Source organism: Haliotis rufescens, unplaced genomic scaffold, assembly GCF_023055435.1.
Source record: "Haliotis rufescens isolate VD_foot unplaced genomic scaffold, xgHalRufe1.0.p SCAF_13, whole genome shotgun sequence".
NCBI classification, from domain to species: Eukaryota; Metazoa; Mollusca; class Gastropoda; order Lepetellida; family Haliotidae; genus Haliotis; species Haliotis rufescens.
Window position 1 is genome coordinate 1,568,516 of NW_025963813.1, and position 21,820 is coordinate 1,590,335.

The 21,820-nt window shown below is 42.3% G+C and overlaps 1 protein-coding gene across 2 annotated transcripts; it reads right to left on the reverse strand.

Annotated features, from left to right (window-relative positions):
- Positions 1-364: 364 nt before the first annotated feature.
- On the reverse strand, positions 365-11,631 carry LOC124148636 (microfibril-associated glycoprotein 4-like). Of its 2 annotated transcripts, XR_007220316.1 has the most exons (6): positions 11,276-11,631; positions 8,811-8,938; positions 3,453-3,549; positions 2,707-2,871; positions 1,499-2,077; positions 365-1,445 (listed from the first exon to the last, which is right to left on the reverse strand). XR_007220316.1 is itself a non-coding variant. In XM_046519832.2 (5 exons), the coding sequence occupies exons 1-5, from the start codon at positions 11,613-11,615 to the stop codon at positions 1,836-1,838; spliced, it is 972 nt and encodes a 323-aa protein (XP_046375788.2). In that variant the 5' UTR covers positions 11,616-11,631; the 3' UTR covers positions 365-1,835. The 2 variants fall into 2 exon arrangements, 1 of the variants encoding a protein (XP_046375788.2); XM_046519832.2 differs by having other exon boundaries at positions 365-2,077.
- Between the last annotated feature and the right edge of the window lie 10,189 nt (positions 11,632-21,820).

Genomic DNA, 21,820 nt, shown 5'->3' on the forward strand with positions numbered 1-21,820 from the left:
CTTTATCGATTTTGTCGATTTTGTCGATCGCCTGTGTCGTGAAGGGTGTAATTATCAGATATGACCTAACGGTGGAGTCTACTATCGCCTACAGTGCACTTTTCCTACACTCACTTTGCCTACAGAAATTGTAGCAATTTGTGGTAGTTTGCCTTCACTAATAAAAATACATCCCTAACTGACAAACGGATTAGTCCACTCACTATCTCGTTACAGGTTAAAACTTTCAAACAAAGATACTGCAACAACATATCAAGATAAAACTTGTAACTCTCTGATCTTGTTATGTTGTTACAATGTATTTACCTGATTATCTCTCATGAGAAGAGAGAAGTCAGCATATAATTAACAACAAAGTATAATATCAGTAACAACATTTAATCAAGTATGAAGGCCCAGTCATACAATTTGGAACCACGGTGACAACACAGGTCCAAGGACAAACAAACATCTAGAAGGATGGCACAGTCACCTCAAGAAGACGGTCAAGCGTGTCCATCCAAACATCTTCGACTTGATCCGAGTGTTGCAGCAACTGGAGAAGACCGAGAGAAACAAACTGGTACAGTTCCAGCATGGTGCGCACCCCAGGGGACGCACTGTAGGCGATAGTAGACCTAACCGACCTAACATTCCCGTGACCGGTCGTTATCCAAACAACGATCATAATGTCATGTTTAAACACACAACAACGCAAAGGGTATTAACTGTTTTTCGAAAATACGGAAGTTGAACGGAATAACTCGAATGGGACACAAACCAATTGGCGTTGAACTTCTAAAAATATGCTGCAAATTATGGCTTTCTGTCTCATGTTAAAAAGTCGGTTTTGTTTCCAATGATCAAGCGAGACAGTTAACACATGATTTGTAAAGAACATTTGTTCTGTTTGGTTAGAAGTTACTTAGATCATCCTGATGTTAAGACAAGAGTTATACTGATGTATACCACAGTTGCTCGAAGCGGGGAGGACTATTTACAGGCTAACATCAAATTGCTGGAATATTGCTGATCACAGCTTTCAAAAACTAAACGAAACGATTATGTGTGCATGTAGTGTGAAACATATCAATGTGCATATCATATTTTCAAATGTGAAGATTGTGCATCCAAAAAGGTAAATTACAAATTATCATTCCTACACTGAATAAGCATGAAAGGAAGTTACCGATTTTGGTGGTATTGGGATTTTTGTTTTTAGAAGAATCATTTTTTTTATTCAACGCTTCTCTAAAATAAGGAGGCAAGCAGTTTCTGGAAAAAACCACCAACATTATTTTTCAGAGCATTCAGCATGTCAAGAGTGCGATTTATCTTATTTCTTCAAATAAATACACTTTGTCCAGCATCATCAGCAACAAAAATGTTTTAAACAAAAAAAACGACCAGAAATTAAAAGGCATCTGACTGTTGAGTATTCATCCCCAATCGCATCTTTCCGTAACCTTCAAGAAGGTCCAATAGTCTTGTCCCCGGACGGCATCAGACTTTCCGTAACCTTCAAGAAGGTCCAATAGTCTTGTCCCCGGACGGCATCAGACTTTCCGTAACCTTCAAGAAGGTCCAATAGTCTTGTCCCCGGACGGCATCAGACTTTCCGTAACCTTCAAGAAGGTCCAATAGTCTTGTCCCCGGACGGCATCAGACTTTCCGTAACCTTCAAGAAGGTCCAATAGTCTTGTCCCCGGACGGCATCAGACTTTCCGTAACCTTCAAGAAGGTCCAATAGTCTTGTCCCCGGACGGCATCAGACTTTCCGTAACCTTCAAGAAGGTCCAATAGTCTTGTCCCCGGACGGCACGAGTTGGTCATGAATGTCTATGGTGCACACAGTATTAACAGCACGGTCGTATTCTCATCTCTGTGTTTTTCAGAGAGTAGTAATAGCCATGCCAGGTGTTCCAGTTGATGCCCTGTGCGAACTTTGTGTTGTTGTATTCCCCGTTCAGGTTTGCTTCGTGACATGCGCAGTACCACCAGCCACCTTTGTATGATTGGGCGCAGCTGAAGGATTGGGTGTCGAGGTCGCGGTCTCGGGCGGAGAAGGCGCAGCCGCCGTGACCTATCATTGAGTCACCTGTTTTTGTGAATAAAAGAAGAAACGTTTGACAACAACGCTACCAGATCTGCCAAAACATACCCTTATAAAAGCTAAAAGATTAGTATCATAAGGACAATACTTAATAAGTACATAAAGACGTAACTATGACTTATGACTTAAAATTTGGATACATTGTATGAAGCCCAAAGTGATGCGGGGCGTAGAATTCTATCAGTTTGGTGCCCCTCGGGTCCGCGGAGAATGTGTCCCCAGCATCTCATTTCTGGTCGAAGGAGGCGAGTGAATTGGGAGCCTGGGATGAATCACGATCAGAACTGGTCCTGATGCTGGCTACTTGACCGGGTTGTCAGGTTCGGTGACTTGGTAATGACGTATCAGCGTGATCAGTCGGCTTGGATCATTGCTCATTGTTTGGTCAGCATCTCATGTATTTATCAACATATTTTATCTCCTTTGTGGTGGCAGTTGAAGGTTTTCCTGATCTTGGATCATAGTCTCTCTCTCTCTCTCTCTCTCTCTCTCTCTCTCTCTCTCTCTCTCTCTCTCTCTCCCCTCTATCTCTCTCCCCCCCTCTCTCTCCCTCCCCCCCCCTCTCTCTCTCTCTCTCTCTCTCTCTCTCTCTCTCAATGCGGCGAGTAACTTACCTGCGCTGCCAGTGAAGCCAGAGATGTGTAGAACATAGTTGTCAGCCAGACTACCAATGGAGAACTCTCTGTAGTCAGCCCTTTTGGGTTCACCTTGAAAGTCCCGGAGCTTTATTCTTAACTGGTACTGCCGTCCGTGCATAATACGCCATATCTTTTCATTGCCTGGAATGATTACGTACATAAATGCAAAATACAACAACAGGTGCAGGCAGTTCATCTTTCACTAGCATTAGTATAAATAATTAGGGATATCTGTCGGGAAAACAAGAGCATATCATTTTGCACACATTTTGCACTATATTAAACCGTCCTAAATAATAGTCTAGGCACGCACGCACGCACGCACGCACGCACACACACATACACACACATTCACACACACACACACACACACACACACACACCTTCCCCTGCTACCCATCCCCACCCCCCACCCACCCCCCACCCACCCCCCACCCACACACACCTCAGTCCCTTATCAATAACGTTTTTGTTTGTTCCAGTCGCCGCGCCCTGCATGATGGCGTCTTGTAAATAATCTGAACCAGACAATCCATTGAACGTTATTGTGAGCAACGATCCACGCCATAGGAACATTAAACACGCAATTAACAAGTCACCGAGCCTGCCCACTCAATCCATTTAGTCGGCTCTTTCGACCAGCATAGGTTGCAGAGGACTTGTTCTTGCCTAGAATCCCAACGGGGAACACAGATTTGTCGAGGCTTCCAAGGTCAACTCACCTAGCCAGAACTCTCCATTCAGGTCACCAAACCCTTCCTTGTACTCGTTCCAGGTTCTGTAAAAGTTTACAGATCCGTCCTGTCGTCTTTGGATCACCTGTTACAATGTATGGCAGTTTCGTTATGGAGCCTGATGGTGAATACCACTAAGTTGAAATGTCACAATATATCCCCCATCTTTATTACCACTATCAATTAGCAATATAATATAACTTGTCAATGCAAGAGAACACCCAGTCTTGATTTTCCACCGAAACATTTGGCGTAAAAGGCATCGGAGTTGTGAAAGTCAGTGATGACACCAGGTGCTCGCGAAAGGTGTAAGCACGTTATATGAGTGAGTGAGTTGGGCTTAACGCCGCTTTCAACAGTATTCCAGTAATATCACGGCGTGTCAGCTTAATATTGGAGGAAAGCCCTAAGTGATGCAGGTCTCAGACGTTTACCACTTCGGTGAAACCCACGAGCACGGGTATGGTGCTGACAAACCTAGAAACATAATCGGGGCGAACCGGGATTCAAACCCACAATCATAGGTTTCTGGCGTGCCCAAGGGACGCAACTCTGCACAGCGAATCGCGGCGCCTTAGACGACTGGGCCACCCGTGCCCCCGCACGTTATGTGAAGAACCTATGTCTATTTGGTTTAATTGGCAAAAAAACAAAAAAACTTGCAAACGTTTGTTTACCCTCAAATAGTAACGTTTCTTCGTTAATTTCTCCAAGGCGAGAGGATTATGGAGAGAATTTTTAAACGTTGTTTTGTTTTGTCTCATAAATATATTCAATTTTATCCATGAAAAATAAGTCTAAATCCAAACAAAGCTCTAACAAATCAGCTCAGCTGGATGTGTTGTGTCAACAAAGACAGACACTTAACAAAATCGGTTGTCAGCATATCTAAATATATCTGCACGGACTCAGTCAGATAATGATGATTAAGTGATAAACTATGACAAAATACGAAACACTTAACCACATTTCAACAATGTGTGTTTTAAATCTGCAACAACAAAGCATTTTTACTCCCTTTTTTTACACGTACCCTATTAACTTTATAGACTTATGACAATTTGATCTTATCTTGGAATCGAACCTCTCTTGAGTACCGGGCAATTTTGTTCAATAGATTCTGAGAAGAAAAAGAGAAAACACAAAAATTGTGTCTACCGAAGTTAAATGCTTTTAATGACGCCTTCAAAGGTTCAGGTCTTTACGTTCAGCTTCAACTGTCCAGCAGAGAGTTGACGTTTACAATCCAAAAAATGTTTCGAGAATTTCAAATTATGTTAATATGGCAAAAACACAAGCAATCTTCGACAAAACACAATGGTCAACTGAAGGTTAAAACCTAAAATATCGCAAGTACAAGAAATGAAAACATAATATGTTGTTGAGCTCCACAACCAACTGCACATATATTAAATCTCGTGACATTGAAAAGAACAGATACATGACACTTTCGCCACCTGGATATGTTGTCAACAGTTTAAAATCATTAGACAGACACTGAACTAAGTGTGCTGTCGGCATTGATATTCGAATGATTTATAAATGATTTGAAACCCAATTGATGTCACCACAAGGAGAAACACACATAGCTTCAGAGTATAGCGTCCTCAGTCTGGCACGTTCAGTGGAGATGGCAGCAGAGCAATTATGCGTTTTGAGAGAATTGAAGATCATGACCAAAACATGTTTTTGCAGTTTTAATAGAACATATACCACATTTAATTGTATTTTAAATACAAATGGTTCTGCAATGGTTATCAACAGGTATTCCAACAAAGGAGTGTGCTTGCGACAACAGAAGCAACCCCAGAAATGATTGCATACCACCGTAAACTTGGTGAAATGCATGCAACCAAACAGCTGTATGCATGCATGCATAGAGCAGGTAGCCCAGCATATACCTGACCACTAGCAAACACTATGACGTACCTAAAAGCGTGTCTACAATAATGCCATCACTGCAAGTTTAATGACATCACTTCCGATTTCAGGAAACACATGCAAGATAACTGTAAAGCAGAAAGTCCTTTGCCTCAGCGCCATTAAATAGGAAGTTATACGCACTTCCGGTTAAATGATGTCACACCCCCTTTGGAAATAACTCACATATGAACCTGGAAATACATGTCATATAAAACCGGAAATACATGTCATATGAAAGTGGAAATACATGTCATATGAAACACGACTTCACAGCAGAAAGTACTCGACCAACGTCAATAAAAAAATAATGCACTTCCGCAATATTGAATCGTTTGGTAAAATACATGTCTTCTACAAATACACGCAACACAACCTAACCATAATCTTACGATATCTCTGTTGACAGCAGAGTCCACTGCACTATTCCGACTATGTCACAAGCATGTGTTTGTGATTCACCATCAAAGAGTTATGATACCGGGCGTTGCGAAAAGGGTAAACAGCGCCCTGACCTACATGGAGCATCCGCAACATTTGCATAGAAAAGTTAATGTTTGTTTGTTGCCCGACTTTTCTAGCTATGTTTGGTTGTTTTAGAGATTCGATTTGAAACATATGCTGTTACTCGATACTTTTATTGACCGACTCGCCACAACAAAGAGAAATTATATCATGTCTTTTATCTGATCAATATGTTATTTAAATACGAAATCAGATCGTGAAAAATATTTTCACCTTAAAAAACTCTTTCTTACACACCAATAGGTGTGTGCAATTGTGTTTAAAACGTTTCGAAATGTTTATTAGAACACAAGTATTTTCGTATGACAAAGACGTTCCTTGTCAGTGAATACAACATTGTGACGTAATTTCAATGAAATCAGATGGAAAAAAAGCAACCATCCATTGTACGATTCCGACTTTATCATGATTCATTTTCAGTACGTAAAGTAAAAAACAACTTTGTTGACAGCCCGCAGCATTCCTTGCTTACGCCCGATTAGTGCAAGGACTGTTAGGAGGCGATTACGAGAGCATAACGTCCGATCACGACGTCCAGTTGTACGTCCATTTTTGCTGACACGTCACCGCACTGCAGGTCAGCCAGGGTCAAGACAACGTCTGAGGTCCCGGTCACAGGACTGGGGGTTGGTCCTGGTCAGAGATGAGTCCAGGTTCCATCTTGACAGTAGTGATGGCCGCCAGCTTGTTTATCGCCATCGGATGGAAAGTTGTGCTGACGCGTGTGTTCCACGTCCTGCAATTGGTAGTAGGAGAGAAATGGCGTGGTGAGGCATCACTGCACACCACAAGACCCTTGTAGTGGTCGTCAATGGCAACTCGACAGGTGTACGGTGCCGTGACGAAGTTGTCCCCCCGTTCCTTCAGACCCATGGACGTCACGTCACTTTACTGCAGAAAAACGCACGCCCTCACTTTGCGCGAGTTGTTACAGATTCCTTTTTACAACAGAACATCCCCCCCCCCCCCCCCCCCCCCCTCCTACTTTTAGCCTGAGATAAGTTAACTGAGGACATTGTTATGATGAATTCATGTTTCACGGACATCAAATAATGTTCTGTCGCAAATTGTTCTTTGTCGTGTCTTTATTATTTCCCATGATATTAAGTCAGTGATATATTATATTATATATTCCAGTAGCATAACTATATACAAAGGACTTTAAACATATCTATCGATAAAAAGCATTTTGTGAAAATGGCAAACATACTTTAAGAATTACCTTCACTGTGACCGTAACCTTATACATACTAGGTAACTCATGACTAAGTAATCATTTTCTAGTAGGTCAGTAAATAAACGCTTTGGGGCTATGACTTTGACCCTTGACATGACATATCAATATTGGATATATACTGAACCAAATTTTGACCAGTTATCATTGTGGGCACTTATTGTGTATTTAAACAGTAATGGCCACGTATTATCTTCAGATAACATCCGTTTTTGTGCAGGTGAATCGATCAAAATCATGTGCACAGACGATGGGTTGTAGTCGAGGGACTGTTTATGACTTACAGACGCGTCTACAGCAAACGGGTACCACCGCTGATCGCCCTCGGCCAGGTCGACCACGTGTGACGTCACATGACGAGGATCGTCAGATTGTCTTACGTCACCTGTGTAACCGATTTTTGACGGCTACATCAACCGGAAATGAACTGTTTAGGGGTAGACTGAGTGTGCAAACGGTTCGAAACCGTCTGAGAACTGCTCACCTTCAAGCACGACGGCCATACTGCGGGCCGATTCTGACTCAATTACACAGACGTCAACGTCAATTGTGGGCACAGCGACTCTTACGATTGACTCAGAGGAATTGGAATCAAGTCGTCTTCAGTGATGAATCCCGATTTAATCTTCGATTTGCTGATGGTAGGGCGAGGGTGTGGAGGCGCCGCCATGAACGTTCCGCCCAGTGTTGTGTACAGGAAGTTGACAGATTTCGAGGCGGAAGTGTCATGGTGTGGGGTGCTTTCTGTGGAAATGCACGTTCCAGGCTTTTTGTCATCCGTGGCAACCTCAACGCTGCTGCTTACCGCGACCAGGTACTGGCACCAGAACTCCTGCCTTTTATTGCAGCACATGGACCCGGTTTGATCTTCCAACACGACAATGCCAGACCCCACACAGCAATTTTGACAAGGAATTTCCTTCAGAATGCGGGAGTCAACGTCATGGACTGGCCGTCAAGGTCTCCCGACTTCAATCCCATCGAACACGTCTGGGATGCTCTTGGCAGAAGTCTGCGCACTCTCCAGAACCAACCACAGAATTTGCAAGATCTTGGCACCATTTTGCAGCAACAATGGCGTCGTCCTCCCAATCATGAGTTCACAAGCATCACAAGGTCCATGCGGAGGCGTTGTGTGGCAGTTGTCAACGCACATTGTGGCCATACACGCTACTGAACTTGTGTGCCATCAGATTCTCGTGCTTGGGACTTATGATTTAAACTGTTGATGTTATTACCGAATACCGTAGGTGCTTGGAACAAATTATGGTTACCACCGTTAATTAAAATCCTTCTTTGGACATTAATGATTAAAAATTACCTTTTCTGATACATTTGTCCGTTGGATATCATATATGGGATAACTTTTTAAAATGTGAAGTTTTTAATTTGACTCAGTATATAAAAGATATAATATGTTATGCATGGTATGATATCCCTGATATGTCCAAACACCAAAGTGCGACGGTGAGGGACGGTGCAATATGGTCGTTGCCAAAAGAGTAGGGGCTCTTGTACTACCAATCATGATGCCTTGAACAAACTTAGTACCATGATCAGGTGCCTTCACTGGTGGGAATAAAATGTTACCTACGCATGACACACCGCGGACAAACAGGTGAGCTTTATACATAACTTCATTTTAACGGCTATTGTAAAATGCTTACCGTCCATATTCTTGTTCCAGAATAACAGTAGACTTGGAACTGCTCATGTCCACCAGGAGGGTTGACGACGTAGATGCCAGATTTCAGGGAAGGGGACCGAGTCATAATATCTTCACAGTCACTGTAACCTGTCGACGTGTATTCAAATGTGTAAGAGGGACACAGGCCAAGGCATCAACAAATAGACTGAAAAGATCTGAAAACTTATAAATCTCAAAATGACCGCCTCCGTGGACTCGAGGCTCGATCCCCGGCCGCGTCATGCCAAAAGACATTGATGGTACCCTGTCTGGTGCTCGGCATTATGGGGCTAAAACAAGGACTGGTCGGCTCGGAGTCAGTAGATTGTGTCTAAATAGGGTATTCATGTTAAACTGCGGCATGGTATCTCAGTGGGCTAGCACTATAAATCGGCAAGCACGCACGCACGCACGCACGCACGCACGTGCATGCACGTAACCTTATAGGAGCAATAATCTTAAACGCGACGTTAAACCCATTTTACCTCACCTATTGATCTAAAAATATATTTTCGTTTCCTTAATGTTTTCCCCTTATCCATCTTCCCGAGTCAAAAGAGTGTCCACTAGCCTTTTGATCAAAGTCTTGTTTCCACCCTTGCATAATCAAGCCCGCTTCCCTGTGTTAAATATGATAGTCCAATCAGAGAACGTTTCACAAAATCCACATCCACGACTGATACATCTTCGTATGAAAGTTATTTAGAGCGGCCGGTCTTTGTTGACACAAATATGTTTTTTCATCTTTTAAACCCCAAAACGATTGCCTGTGTGTTTGTTTCGCGAATGTTTTCGTTATCTGATCGAAAAGGTCGTCGCCTATGGTAGTCGCCATCTTTGTGAAGCTATACGAGGTAAGAACAGCGATCTGATTGGATATTGCGTTTTCATTACAAGGGGCACAACTCGTGACCATCGCGAGGTGGCGCCAGGGTCAAGCCAAGAAAAGTTGCCTAGTAAGTGGGCTTTGATATAGGCTAGTGGACACGCTTTCCTCGGGAAGATGCCCCTTATCATAAAGAGCAACGTTCTATTAATTTGTGTAACATCGTGAGAAACAGCATTGAATAGTCAATATGAAGCGACATGGCGTCAAAACTATTTCTTAAAAATATGGTGACCAGAGCGGACTTTTATTGCCGAATCTAAATGAATATATCAGGTATCAGCTTCATTTCTTGGTGTCTTCACTGAGTGTCAGTGATACATTCATGTATTATTACCTTTTACGCCCAATGGAATCTGTTTCGATAGATAATCGACACTGGGAATTCTCTGGCTGGCGTTGCTGTTTTGCCTTTGTCACATTGATTCGGAAACTTCGACACATCCAGTATACAATCAAATGCGATGTTTCAAAGGTGGATTCAATTTATCAACGAAATATGTGTCTACCATGATCTACTAATGATGTCATAAGGTTGTCGTCACTTTTCATACGTACGTATTCAAATATCCACTGCATGCATAAGACTTAAAAGAAATCTGTAGAACGGCATTTAATTGAATATGGCAAACGTAGGCCACTCGCGGCGAGTTAGTCGGTAAACATCCTATTCAGGTTATCACATTCATGACGACCTTGACCCTTGACATGACTGATCAGCGTGTCAAAACCAATTCAGGGCCATAAAGGAATGATTGAGTGGTTTTATGCCGCTTTTAGCAAAATCCAGCAATGTCACAGAGGGGGACCATTCGTCACCACTCGCTCCTTTCCGTAACCTGCAAGAAGACTCGTCCCCCTATCGATGAATGTCATGTGCGAAAATACGACAAACAGATCAGAATGCGCGTATGATTTCTAGTTCTTCGTCAAAGAATCCCTCAGAAATAATTTTTGAATTTACATATGTCTTGCATCTAAAAATATACCAAAGACACAGTTAAATGTGTTCAATCATACTGTATAATTCCGCACGTCCCGATGTGCTTTAAATTGCATATGAAATAATAAATCTGGGGAAAATGTGTGAACGCAACGAGTTGACAATTGTTTTAGGTATGCCCGTTAGCGCTAAGACGGAACCCGGTCGCAAAAATGGCAATGAGAGGGCACTAGTCGCTATTCGGCTTGTCCCGGAATAACACGAGTTGGTCACGAATGAGAGGGGGACTAAACACTAATATATACTAAGATTTGTGCTCACACGAGTGACCCGTGTGTATATATGGGAATCGTCAGATTATCCAAAACGATTTCCTGCATGTGAGCGAGTGAATACATGTTTCTATGATAATGGTCTTTAACAATATTCCAGCAATACAAACGGTTACAGCTGGTCGTTACAATGCGGTAAAAGTTCGCTCGGGACACGTCTGGTTGTCTGTGGAACGTTACCGTCTGTCACACCCGACTCTAGTTCTAAGCCAGCACAAGCTGATTGTAATCCACAAACCTCCGATCTTCACCATCACGTTAGTAATACACATAACTCAACTTACTTGCATTGTTGGCATAAAGACCATCAATGGAGTACTTGAAGCCCGGTTTAGGAACCAGAATGTCGTGGCTGGTGTAAATCTTTGTGTGTCCTTGACATGAACCAGACAAAGCGTTGTAGAAGAAAGAGACACACTTGGAGTCTCTGTAACACCTTTCTGCACAGCCCCGTGTATGAAACTTCTTGTCCTTCCAGAGTGGCTCAATTTCGGCTACCTTGTCCTGAAGATCTTGGATGCGCACATAGGAATGCTGGTGACACATGGGAATAGCATGTCTAGCAAATACGATGAAGAACACAACGTACGGGCAGATGAGCATGTAACCTCGATACACGTCCATCCTTGTCTACTGCCAGACTCACCTCAGGCTCGCTGGAATGATACTCATTTTCTTTAACATGATTAGCTACGCTTCTCTAAGGCTTCAAACGAACCTAATTATTGTCATTGGAATGCGTGGAATATGAGGTATCTATTGTGACAAAACTTTGAAAGAGTAAACAAATATATTATTCATTCATTCCCTTCTTCAGTTTATGCTAATTGCATAATTAGTGGATATCATTATCCGTCATTATCTCAATATTGTTCGCCTGTGACACCATTAATGTTTGTTTTTGTAGTGCGCAACATTGACAATGACATGGTCGATATCAGTGGATTTGATTAGAGGTTATTGGGTATTCTGAGAAAATAGCCGTGCTGTCAGACTGAGGTGTCAAGTGGGACACCTATTGTTCAAAAGTCCTATCATGGCAACATCTTCAACACCTTTTACGCCTTATGCATGGTGGGATAAATATAAGCGTCAAAACTCTTTCTATAGCCACAAGAAATCTCTGCCGAGTCCATTGTACGACTCCGACTGTGTCATGATCATGTGTCGATGAATTACGATCAAACACATGTAGTGGTGAAACCAGAATTTTTGCGTAAAGGTTGGCGATCGTGTGTCACGAACACATGCAAAGGCAAGTTAACTTTTCACCTGAAATACAAAATAGGAACAGATGGTAAAGTTAAGATAGGGAATTGCACCGATAGCATGTTCATCACTGATGCGTCAAATTTGGAAAAAGAACCTTGAATACCCTTATGTCATTTCTGTATGTCATCAGCAAATGTTGTTAAGACGGATAGAAATATCAGCAAACGGCCGAAAGGTATCAGGCAAGTCACTGTAAGTTGAAAATTTCCTTTTTTGCGTCGTGATGAGCCACTGTCAACACGTTGTCATATGACGTCAGAGATAACTTGCACATCAACAAATACCTAAAAAATCTGAAATGTTTAGACCAATCAAAAGGGCCTTGCAGCAACCTTTAACATTTTATTATTAATATATTTAGCATTATTAGCATTGTTATTCATATTAGCCATTATCAATGACATTGAAAATTGCAGGTGTTTCCTAAACATTATGTCTGCTTATTCATATGTTGACAGTTCCAAAGACTTAGATATAGACTCAGAGACCGATCGAAGGTGAACAAGAACTTTGGTCTCGCTGGAAGTCAGGCGCTCTACAAATCAATTATCATTAATAATATTTATTACTTCCCTTTAAAGACCTTCGTGCGTGACCAGGTTCTCAACAAAAGCAAAGAAAATCTTACTTTAGTTGAAGCAGATTCTTATACACTTGTGAAAGCAATTCAACAATTCAATAAGTCATGTACTACATTAAAACGTTCCAGCAATATTAAGCGGCCAAACGGACTGTAGCGAAACTGCCGCACCTCAGAGTTCCAGGTAAGTGTTGGCACTGTGCCATCGGTTCCGCCCTACAAGCCGGCCAGACGACTTGTAAGGTTTTTTTTACAAGACGGCAACTGACCTGTCAGATAGCTTAATTAAATGAGAGCGAGTGTGAGTGAGTATGCTAAGATTCCAGCAACGTCACGGTGGGGGCGCCAGAAATGGGCTTCATACGTTTGTACTCATGTTGGGAATCGAACCCGGGACCTAGATGTTACAAGCGAACACTTTAACCACTAGGCTACCCAACCGCCCCCGATTCCATGACGTGTGATGATAAATAGAATAAGCACACGATGTTGTGTAACAACCTGGAGGATTGTCGGGAACATGGAGCGGGCTCTGTAGCGTTCCTTATCGTTTACTTTAACGTTTACAGGACGTACGTAGTTTTGAAATTATTGTGGTATATTGTGAAATATGATTACAAGAATAATAGCTAATATACATTGCACCAAGTTGCATATTACTTAAATACGCAAACACATTCAAATGTTCATGAACGTGGGACATCAGCCATGATATGAATGATACCATTTTGCGACGATGACAATCACAGTCGGTTAACTCATGAACTGGTTTTCTTCAAACTGATGAGGATGAACTTGCTAATTATTAGTATAGCCCTGGGTGCGAAGTCTGTGCTGCAGGGTGGGTGATTTAACTGTACAGCCCAGACTTAGCCCCCAGTGACTGTTTCCTGTTCATAAAGAGGACATAAAGACTGCCACAGAGGCGTGGTTAGAAACCCAGACTTAGCCCCCAGTGACTGTTTCCTGTTCATTAAGAGGACATAAAGACTGCCACAGAGGCGTGGTTAGAAACCCAGACTTAGCCCCCAGTGACTGTTTCCTGTTCATAAAGAGGACATAAAGACTGCCACAGAGGCGTGGTTAGAAGCCCAGACTTAGCCCCCAGTGACTGTTTCCTGTTCATTAAGAGGACATAAAGACTGCCACAGAGGCGTGGTTAGAAGCCCAGACTTAGCCCCCAGTGACTGTTTCCTGCTCATAAAGAGGACATAAAGGCTGCCACAGAGGCGTGGTTAGTGGGCCAATCTGCGGATGTCTGTACAGGTTGTATTAAAAGCTTGAAGGACAAATGGAATAAGTGTATTGAGGTGAATGGAGATTATGTTGAAAAATAAAAGTGCAAAAGATATTCTGCTACTTGGTCTTGCATAACTTATTGAACGACCCTCGTATCTGGGGTACATTTGTGCATCTGATCAACTGCAATGCTTTATCTGGTATCGACGATCTGAGCGATGCTATTTCAAGTTGTGGTTTCTGGTAAAATTCTACCTTTTCGGTATCGAGGTTCTTCCTTAAATCCCTATAATAACTTTGAATACAATGGTCGTTGAACCTGACTTCAAAATTCTTGAAATTTTCTGCCACATTTCCCGAGAGCTTGAGCTCCGGTCGTTTCGGAAGTCCCGTCATGTGCTTTTCCTACTTAAGCCAACCCGCTTTTGGGCATTCAGAATTCTTATGAGGTTTATCCCACTCCTGACACCAAGTTTCCTGACCACCGGGAAAGGACAACTCACCTCAAGTCGTCTATCAATGTTGACGCCTTTGTTCCACCCAGACGTACACGCGAGTTGCAATGATCTAACTCCGATATCCGGTCTGTCATTCGGAACTGTTCCTGTCATGCAATCGGAATGTATCATAACGTTTAACCGTACCAACAAAACAACCAATCAATGATCTCGTCCAGGAATCCCAAAAGTTCGAAAAGACTTCAGTGCATTGTCCGTGACAGTCAGCGTTAACTGACTAAATTAATATTTGGTCTGAAGTCTGATCTCAAAGTACCTATGCATCGTATGTTCTAGAATTGTGCATCATTATCAGTTTGTAAATATATACATTGCAGAGCAACAAAAAATACGTTTATTTGCACATCCGGCATTTAGAACCCACCAGGGTTTTTTCTCGATTATCTGCCGAAACAGATTCATTGGGCGTAGAAGGCGAAATAGTGACTGACTGAATTTAAGTTCGATTTTCAAAATGGCCGCCAATGGGGCCATATTGAAAATAACCATTTTGCAAATTACTCAGCCACTTCTTTGCGTATCATTATGACATTTTATAAGGCGGTAGTATAGTATAATTTAATATTGATTTTTTTTTTCATGTTTTGATCTTTGACCCAACTACGACCTTTGACCTTTAAGACTAACCATAATCCTGTTTGGCCAGTTTGCTGCACTGGACACGTTTGACGACGCACAATCGTTCGGCATTTGGTAATCACTTAAAACAATAACAACAGTTTAAACAGGTTTATTCTTGGTATATTTGTTACAGAAAGAAAAGATACATGTATTTTGTGTAAAACAACAACAGGTTGAATAGATTGCGAAATGTGTTGTGTTCAACACATAAGTCAAACAAGTAAGACATCAGAGGTGCCCCCTTAGGCTCGTGAACCATTCGCTCATGCCGTGAATGAAAACAAGGTTATCAATAAAATCATTAAATGTTACTTTTGAAAAGAAACTTGATTTACTATGGGCAGGGAAGTAAAAACGACAGATAACTTTATTCATGCCTACTGATAGATAAAACAGATATACTGGCCAAAAACGTATTTAATATTTTATACAATTCGGATATTCCTATTTTTGAAGGAATGACTGACCCGAGGTTGTCACTTGCTTATAATTGCCCATCATAATTATCCTGGGTTCTGAGTCAGCTATAAACCCTTTCCATAATCACAAGAAATCTCTGTTGAGTCCAATGTACGATCCCGAATATATCATGAGCATGTGTTTAAGAAAATGTTTTAGACATAGTGGAGCTGTCATGATAGAGGGACTTAAAGAAACACAAGAAGCTGCCGGTAGTCACGGGGCCAAATACAAAGAGATAGGTAAAATGGCATTGTCACTGGCCAATCCAGCGGGGATGAGGCTAGGATGAAATATTTCGTATGAATAATGAACAGCTTGCATGAACAACTCACACAGCTGTCTTAGCACGGGCTAATAGTCCTTGAAACAATTGATACAATTTATTATATATAATTGTAAAACGCCAACCACAATTGTCCAATGTCATCCGCACCAGTGTATTGTTTTCGTGATCCGGACGGCATTGTTGACGTCTTTCCCACTAACGTCACAATAAGATTCGAATGACGTCAACAATGCCGTCCAGATCACGGAAACAATACACAGGTGCGAGTGAAATGATATTTGCACTCGTGCACATATGATTTTTATTAACTTGGTTATTTCTAACCCTATGGGTAATAATTCATAAAAGTAAATTTGTGCAGCTCAATCGTTCTATTTTATTTGGCATAAAATTGTACGGGTATGGAAAGGTAAAATGCTTAATATGTGCCTGGATTATACACAATATAGTTTTACATCACACTAAACAGAGGTACTTACATTACTGCATAAGAATTTCCCGAGCAATCTGCTTAATCAGGTACTTTGAAATAATGACATCTACTTTGTAGGACACAGGTAACATGAGGTATGACAATATTATATATATTGAAATGGGTTTTTTTGCCGCCAACAGTACAAATACTTTTTATAATATACGTACTCTGCAATAAAAGAAACGTAAAAGTGATTTTAGAGGAATATTTTATACATCATATAAATAATTAACAGATGGCTATTTTCCTTAATTAAAAGCACGCATTTTAAGGTCTGCATTTGTAACAACCCAAACCGATCTTAAAAGCGGCCGTGGCTTAATTTGAAAGGGCCACCTGGGCATGCACGCTGATTGGATATTACCACTAGCTGGGGACAGAATATACGCGATCGTTTCAATAGTAATGGGGAGACCTGTGTTGTATTGTTTAATATCGGTAGCGATCTCACGTATGGCCAGTGGGCGCTTGTCGAGAAACCTTGAATTTACATCAATAATATAATTTTAACATAATTCTATGATTTAAAATATTTTCTCTTTCCATTTTCGGGGCGCGGGCGCAACCCCACCCGATCAACATCCGTGCAGTCGATTTTTCTTTGTAGTCAATTAGTGCTAATGTACAAAAACATTATTTTTCTCACCTACACCTCACAACAACTGCAAGCACCTGCAGTAGATTATTTCATAATGTATGCCAGCAGTCAGTCAAGGTATCATAAATCACTCAGAAATGTGTATGGTGTAATGTGACACGTTAGAAAGTGGCATGGATTGACAGTGTCTGTGACACGTCGATTCATCTTTGTAGTGCTATTTCAAAACTGTAACAGGATGTTGTGATTTTGAGAAAATAGACTAAACAAAATAACCAATCTGTGTCATGCAATCACTGAGAAATTCTATAGTAAATATGTTTGATAATGATAGCTACTACAATAAATGCACAACTGTATGATAAGCCGAATAAATAATATTGACAGAAATAATGGTCCAAAGAGATTAATCGCTTTTCCTTGAAGGTGTCAAAATCAGTAATGAGTGAGTGAATGAGTTTGGTTTTACGCCGCTTTTAGCAATATTCCAGCAATATCACGGAGGGGGGACACCAGAAATGGGCTTCACACATTGTATCCATGTCAGGATTCGAACCCGGGTCTTCGGCGTGACGAGCGAACGCTTTAACCACTAGGCTACCCGACCGCCCCAAATCAGTAATGACACTCTATGTAGGTGTGTGGTGCTACAGCGTGAGGCAAACTAAAGGATGTGGTTTTGTGTTAGGTTTTACAGATATAAATGTTTTTGCATTGGAGTTTAGTCGTCAACACTTATCGTGTTCTAATACTTGATATTAACATGTAAATGTCCTGATCCCCTACTTACTTAGAGTATACAATGTGTGAGGAAGCACTTTGATCTGTGACGAAGCTATGTGATGTATGACGGAGCAGTATGATGCGTGAGGAAGCAGTATGTGTGAGTGAGTGAGTATGGCTTTTCGCAGCTTTTATCAATATTCCAGCAATATCACGGCAGGGGACACCGGAAATGGGCTTCACTATTGTACCCCTGTTTGGAATCGAACCCGGGTCGTCGGCGTGAAGAACGTTTTAACCACTGGGCTACCCCATCGCCCCTGGAAGCAGTACATGTATGTAAAGTAAAAGTATAATGTGTGAGGAAGCAGTATGCTGTGAGGAGAACGCATTATTTTGTGTGAGGAGTAACATTATGTGCTAGGAGGCAGCAAGAAGTGTGAAGAAGACATGTGAAGTATTAAAAAGCAGTATATGTCGAGAAAGGAATGTAACGTGTTTAGGAAGCAGTATATGGCGTGGAAGGAGTGTAACGTGTTCAGGAAGCAGTATATGTGAAGAAGGGTTGTAACGTGTTCAGGAAGCAGTATATGGTGGAGAAGGGATGTAACGTGTTTAGGAAGCAGTATATATGAAGAAGGGTTGTAACGTGTTTAGGAAGCAGTATATGGTGAAGAAGGGATGTAACGTGTTTAGGAAGCAGTATATGGTGAGGAAAGGGTGTTAAGTGTTTATAGGAAGCAGTATATGGCGAGGAAGGGTTGTAACGTGTTCAGGAAGCAGTATATGGTGAAGAAGGGATGTAACGTGTTTAGGAAGCAGTATATGTGAAGAAGGGTTGTAACGTGTTTAGGAAGCAGTATATGGTGAAGAAGGGATGTAACGTGTTCAGGAAGCAGTATATGGTGAGGAAAGGGTGTTAAGTGTTTATAGGAAGCAGTATATGGCGAGGAAGGAGTATAACGTGTTTAGGAAGAAGTATATGGCGAGGAAGGGATGTAACATGTTTAGGAAGTAGTATATGGCGAGTAAGGAGTGTAACGTGTTTAGGAAGCAGTATATGGAGAGGAAGTAATGTAACGTGTTCAGGAAGCAGTATATGGCGAGGAAGGAGTGTCACGTGTTCAGGAAGCAGTATATGGCGAGGAAGGAGTGTAACGTGTTTAGGAAGCAGTATATGGCGAGGAAGGAATGTAACGTGTTCGGGAAGCAGTTATACTAAGGAAGGAGTGAGACGTGTTTAGGAAGCAGTATATGGCGAGGAAGGAATGTACCTTGCTTAGGAAGCAGTATATGGTAAAGAAGGGGTGTAACGTGTTTAGGAAGCAGTATATGGTGAGGAAGGAGTGTAACGTGTTTAGGAAGCAGTATATGGTGAGGAAGGTGTGTAACGTGTTTAGGAAGCAGTATATGGCGACAAGAAGCGTTACGTGTTTAGGAAGCAGTATATGGTGAAGAAGGAGTGTAACGTGTTCAGGAAGCAGTATATGGCGAGGAAGGAGTGTAACGTGTTCAGGAAGCAGTATATGGCGAGAAAGGAGTGTAACGTGTTTAGGAAGCAGTATATGGTGAAGAAGGAGTGTAACGTGTTCAGGAAGCAGTATATGGCGAGGAAGGAGTGTAACGTGTTTAGGAAGCAGTATATGGTGAGGAAGGAGTGTTACGTGTTTAGGAAGCAGTATATGGCGAGTAAGGAGTATAACGTGTTCAGAAAGCAGTATATGGCGAGGAAGGAGTTTAACGTGTTTAGGAAGCAGTATATGGCGAGGAAGGAGTGTAACGTGTTCAGGAAGCAGTATATGGCGAGGAAGGAGTATAGCGAGATTAGCAAGCAGTTTGTTATGTTTGTTCAGTTACGTGAACAGTAAGATGTGTGAGAAATGTGTGTCAAGTTTGTGGGGAAAGTTGTCCTCATGAAACCAGGGAACCTAAAGGTGGCCTGCTAATGATCGTCCTTCTACTATGATTCAGTGCATGCGCAAACACTCAAACATTTATATCCCTACCGTTTATGGCATAAAGGTTTGCCTATTCGTCAAAAAGAATGCCCAGGTGCAAAAATATTATCGGAATAGTTCCCGAACACATTCGCTGAGATACAAACTACAGGTACAGGTACATGTTGCCAAGTGACCTAAGACGTCGAGTCCCACTGTACAGAGTAGCTCCCCTTTGCCATGACAGAATCTGCTTGTCGTCGGTTCGACTCCCAGATTCACCCCGATTGTGACCCCATGTGTCAGCACCATACCCATGTGTCAACACTATACCCATGTGTCAGCACCATTGCCATGTGTCAACACTATACCCATGTGTCAGCACCATACCCATGTGTCAGCACTAAACCCATGTGTCAGCACCATACCCATGTGTCAGCACCATACCCATGTGTCAGCACCATACCCATGTGTCAGCACCATACCCATGTGTCAACACTATACCCATGTGTCAGCACTATACCCATGTGTCAACACTATACCCATGTGTCAGCACCATACCCATGTGTCAGCACCATACCCATGTGTCAGCACCATACCCATGTGTCAGCACCATACCCATGTGTCAGCACTATACCCATGTGTCAGCACCATACCCATGTGTCAGCACCATACCCATGTGTCAACACTATACCCATGTGTCAGCACCATACCCATGTGTCAGCACCATACCCATGTGTCAGCACTATACCCATGTGTCAGCACTATACCCATGTGTCAGCACTATACCCATGTGTCAGCACCATACCCATGTGTCAGCACCATACCCATGTGTCAGCACCATACCCATGTGTCAGCACCATACCCATGTGTCAGCACCATACCCATGTGTCAGCACTATACCCATGTGTCAGCACCATACCCATGTGTCAGCACCATACCCATGTGTCAACACTATACCCATGTGTCAACACTATACCCATGTGTCAGCACCATACCCATGTGTCAGCACCATACCCATGTGTCAGCACCATACCCATGTGTCAGCACCATACCCATGTGTCAGCACCATACCCATGTGTCAGCACTATACCCATGTGTCAGCACCATACCCATGTGTCAACACTATACCCATGTGTCAGCACCATACCCATGTGTCAGCACCATACCCATGTGTCAGCACCATACCCATGTGTCAGCACTATACCCATGTGTCAGCACTATACCCATGTGTAAACACTATACCCATGTGTCAGCACTATACCCATGTGTCAGCACTATACCCATGTGTCAACACTATACCCATGTGTCAGCACTATACCCATGTGTCAGCACTATACCCATGTGTCAGCACTATACCCATGTGTCAGCACTATACCCATGTGTCAGCACTATACCCATGTGTCAGCACTATACCCATGTGTCAGCACTATACCCATGTGTCAGCACCATACCCATGTGTCAACACTATACCCATGTGTCAGCACTATACCCATGTGTCAGCACTGTACCCATGTGTCAGCACTATACCCATGTGTCAGCACTATACCCATGTGTCAGCACTGTACCCATGTGTCAGCACTATACCCATGTGTCAGCACTATACCCATGTGTCAGCACCATACCCATGTGTCAGCACCATACCCATGCTTGTTGGTTCACCAAGGTGGTAAGTGTCTAACACCTGCTTTACTTGTGTTTGGCTTTCCGCCCACATTAAACTGAACGCCGTGAAATACAAACACCAGACAAAGGAAAGTTCAAGATTGCTTCACCACATTGCGACGTGCATGTACATTTGTGTGAGGCTGCTTACATTGGTCCAGATTTAAGCCGGTTTTATAGTGCTAGCCCACTGAGGTACCATGTCACAGTTTAACATGAATACCCCACTCACACCCAGTATACTGACTCCGAGCCGTCAAGTTGTTTCCATAAATGCCGAGCACAAGGCAGGATACAACATGAACTGTGCAGGTTAGCTTAGTCCACTATATGTAATATTTATTAACACGTTATCTAAAAGCTATACAAAGATATGGAATCAACAGACAAAGGAATCAAGTCACTTAAATACACATCATACCTTCAACGAAATCAAATTGCTATCTCTGTCTT

Coding starts and splice junctions, on each gene's coding strand:
- LOC124148636 (XM_046519832.2), bottom strand. CDS start 11,615: ATGGACGTGTATCGAGGTTACATGCTCATCTGCCCGTACGTTGTGTTC. Junction 3,550..8,810: donor CTGGAACAAGAATATGGACG/GTAAGCATTTTA, acceptor ACATTGTAACAG/GTGATCCAAAGACGACAGGA. Junction 2,872..3,452: donor GAATGGAGAGTTCTGGCTAG/GTGAGTTGACCT, acceptor TAATCATTCCAG/GCAATGAAAAGATATGGCGT.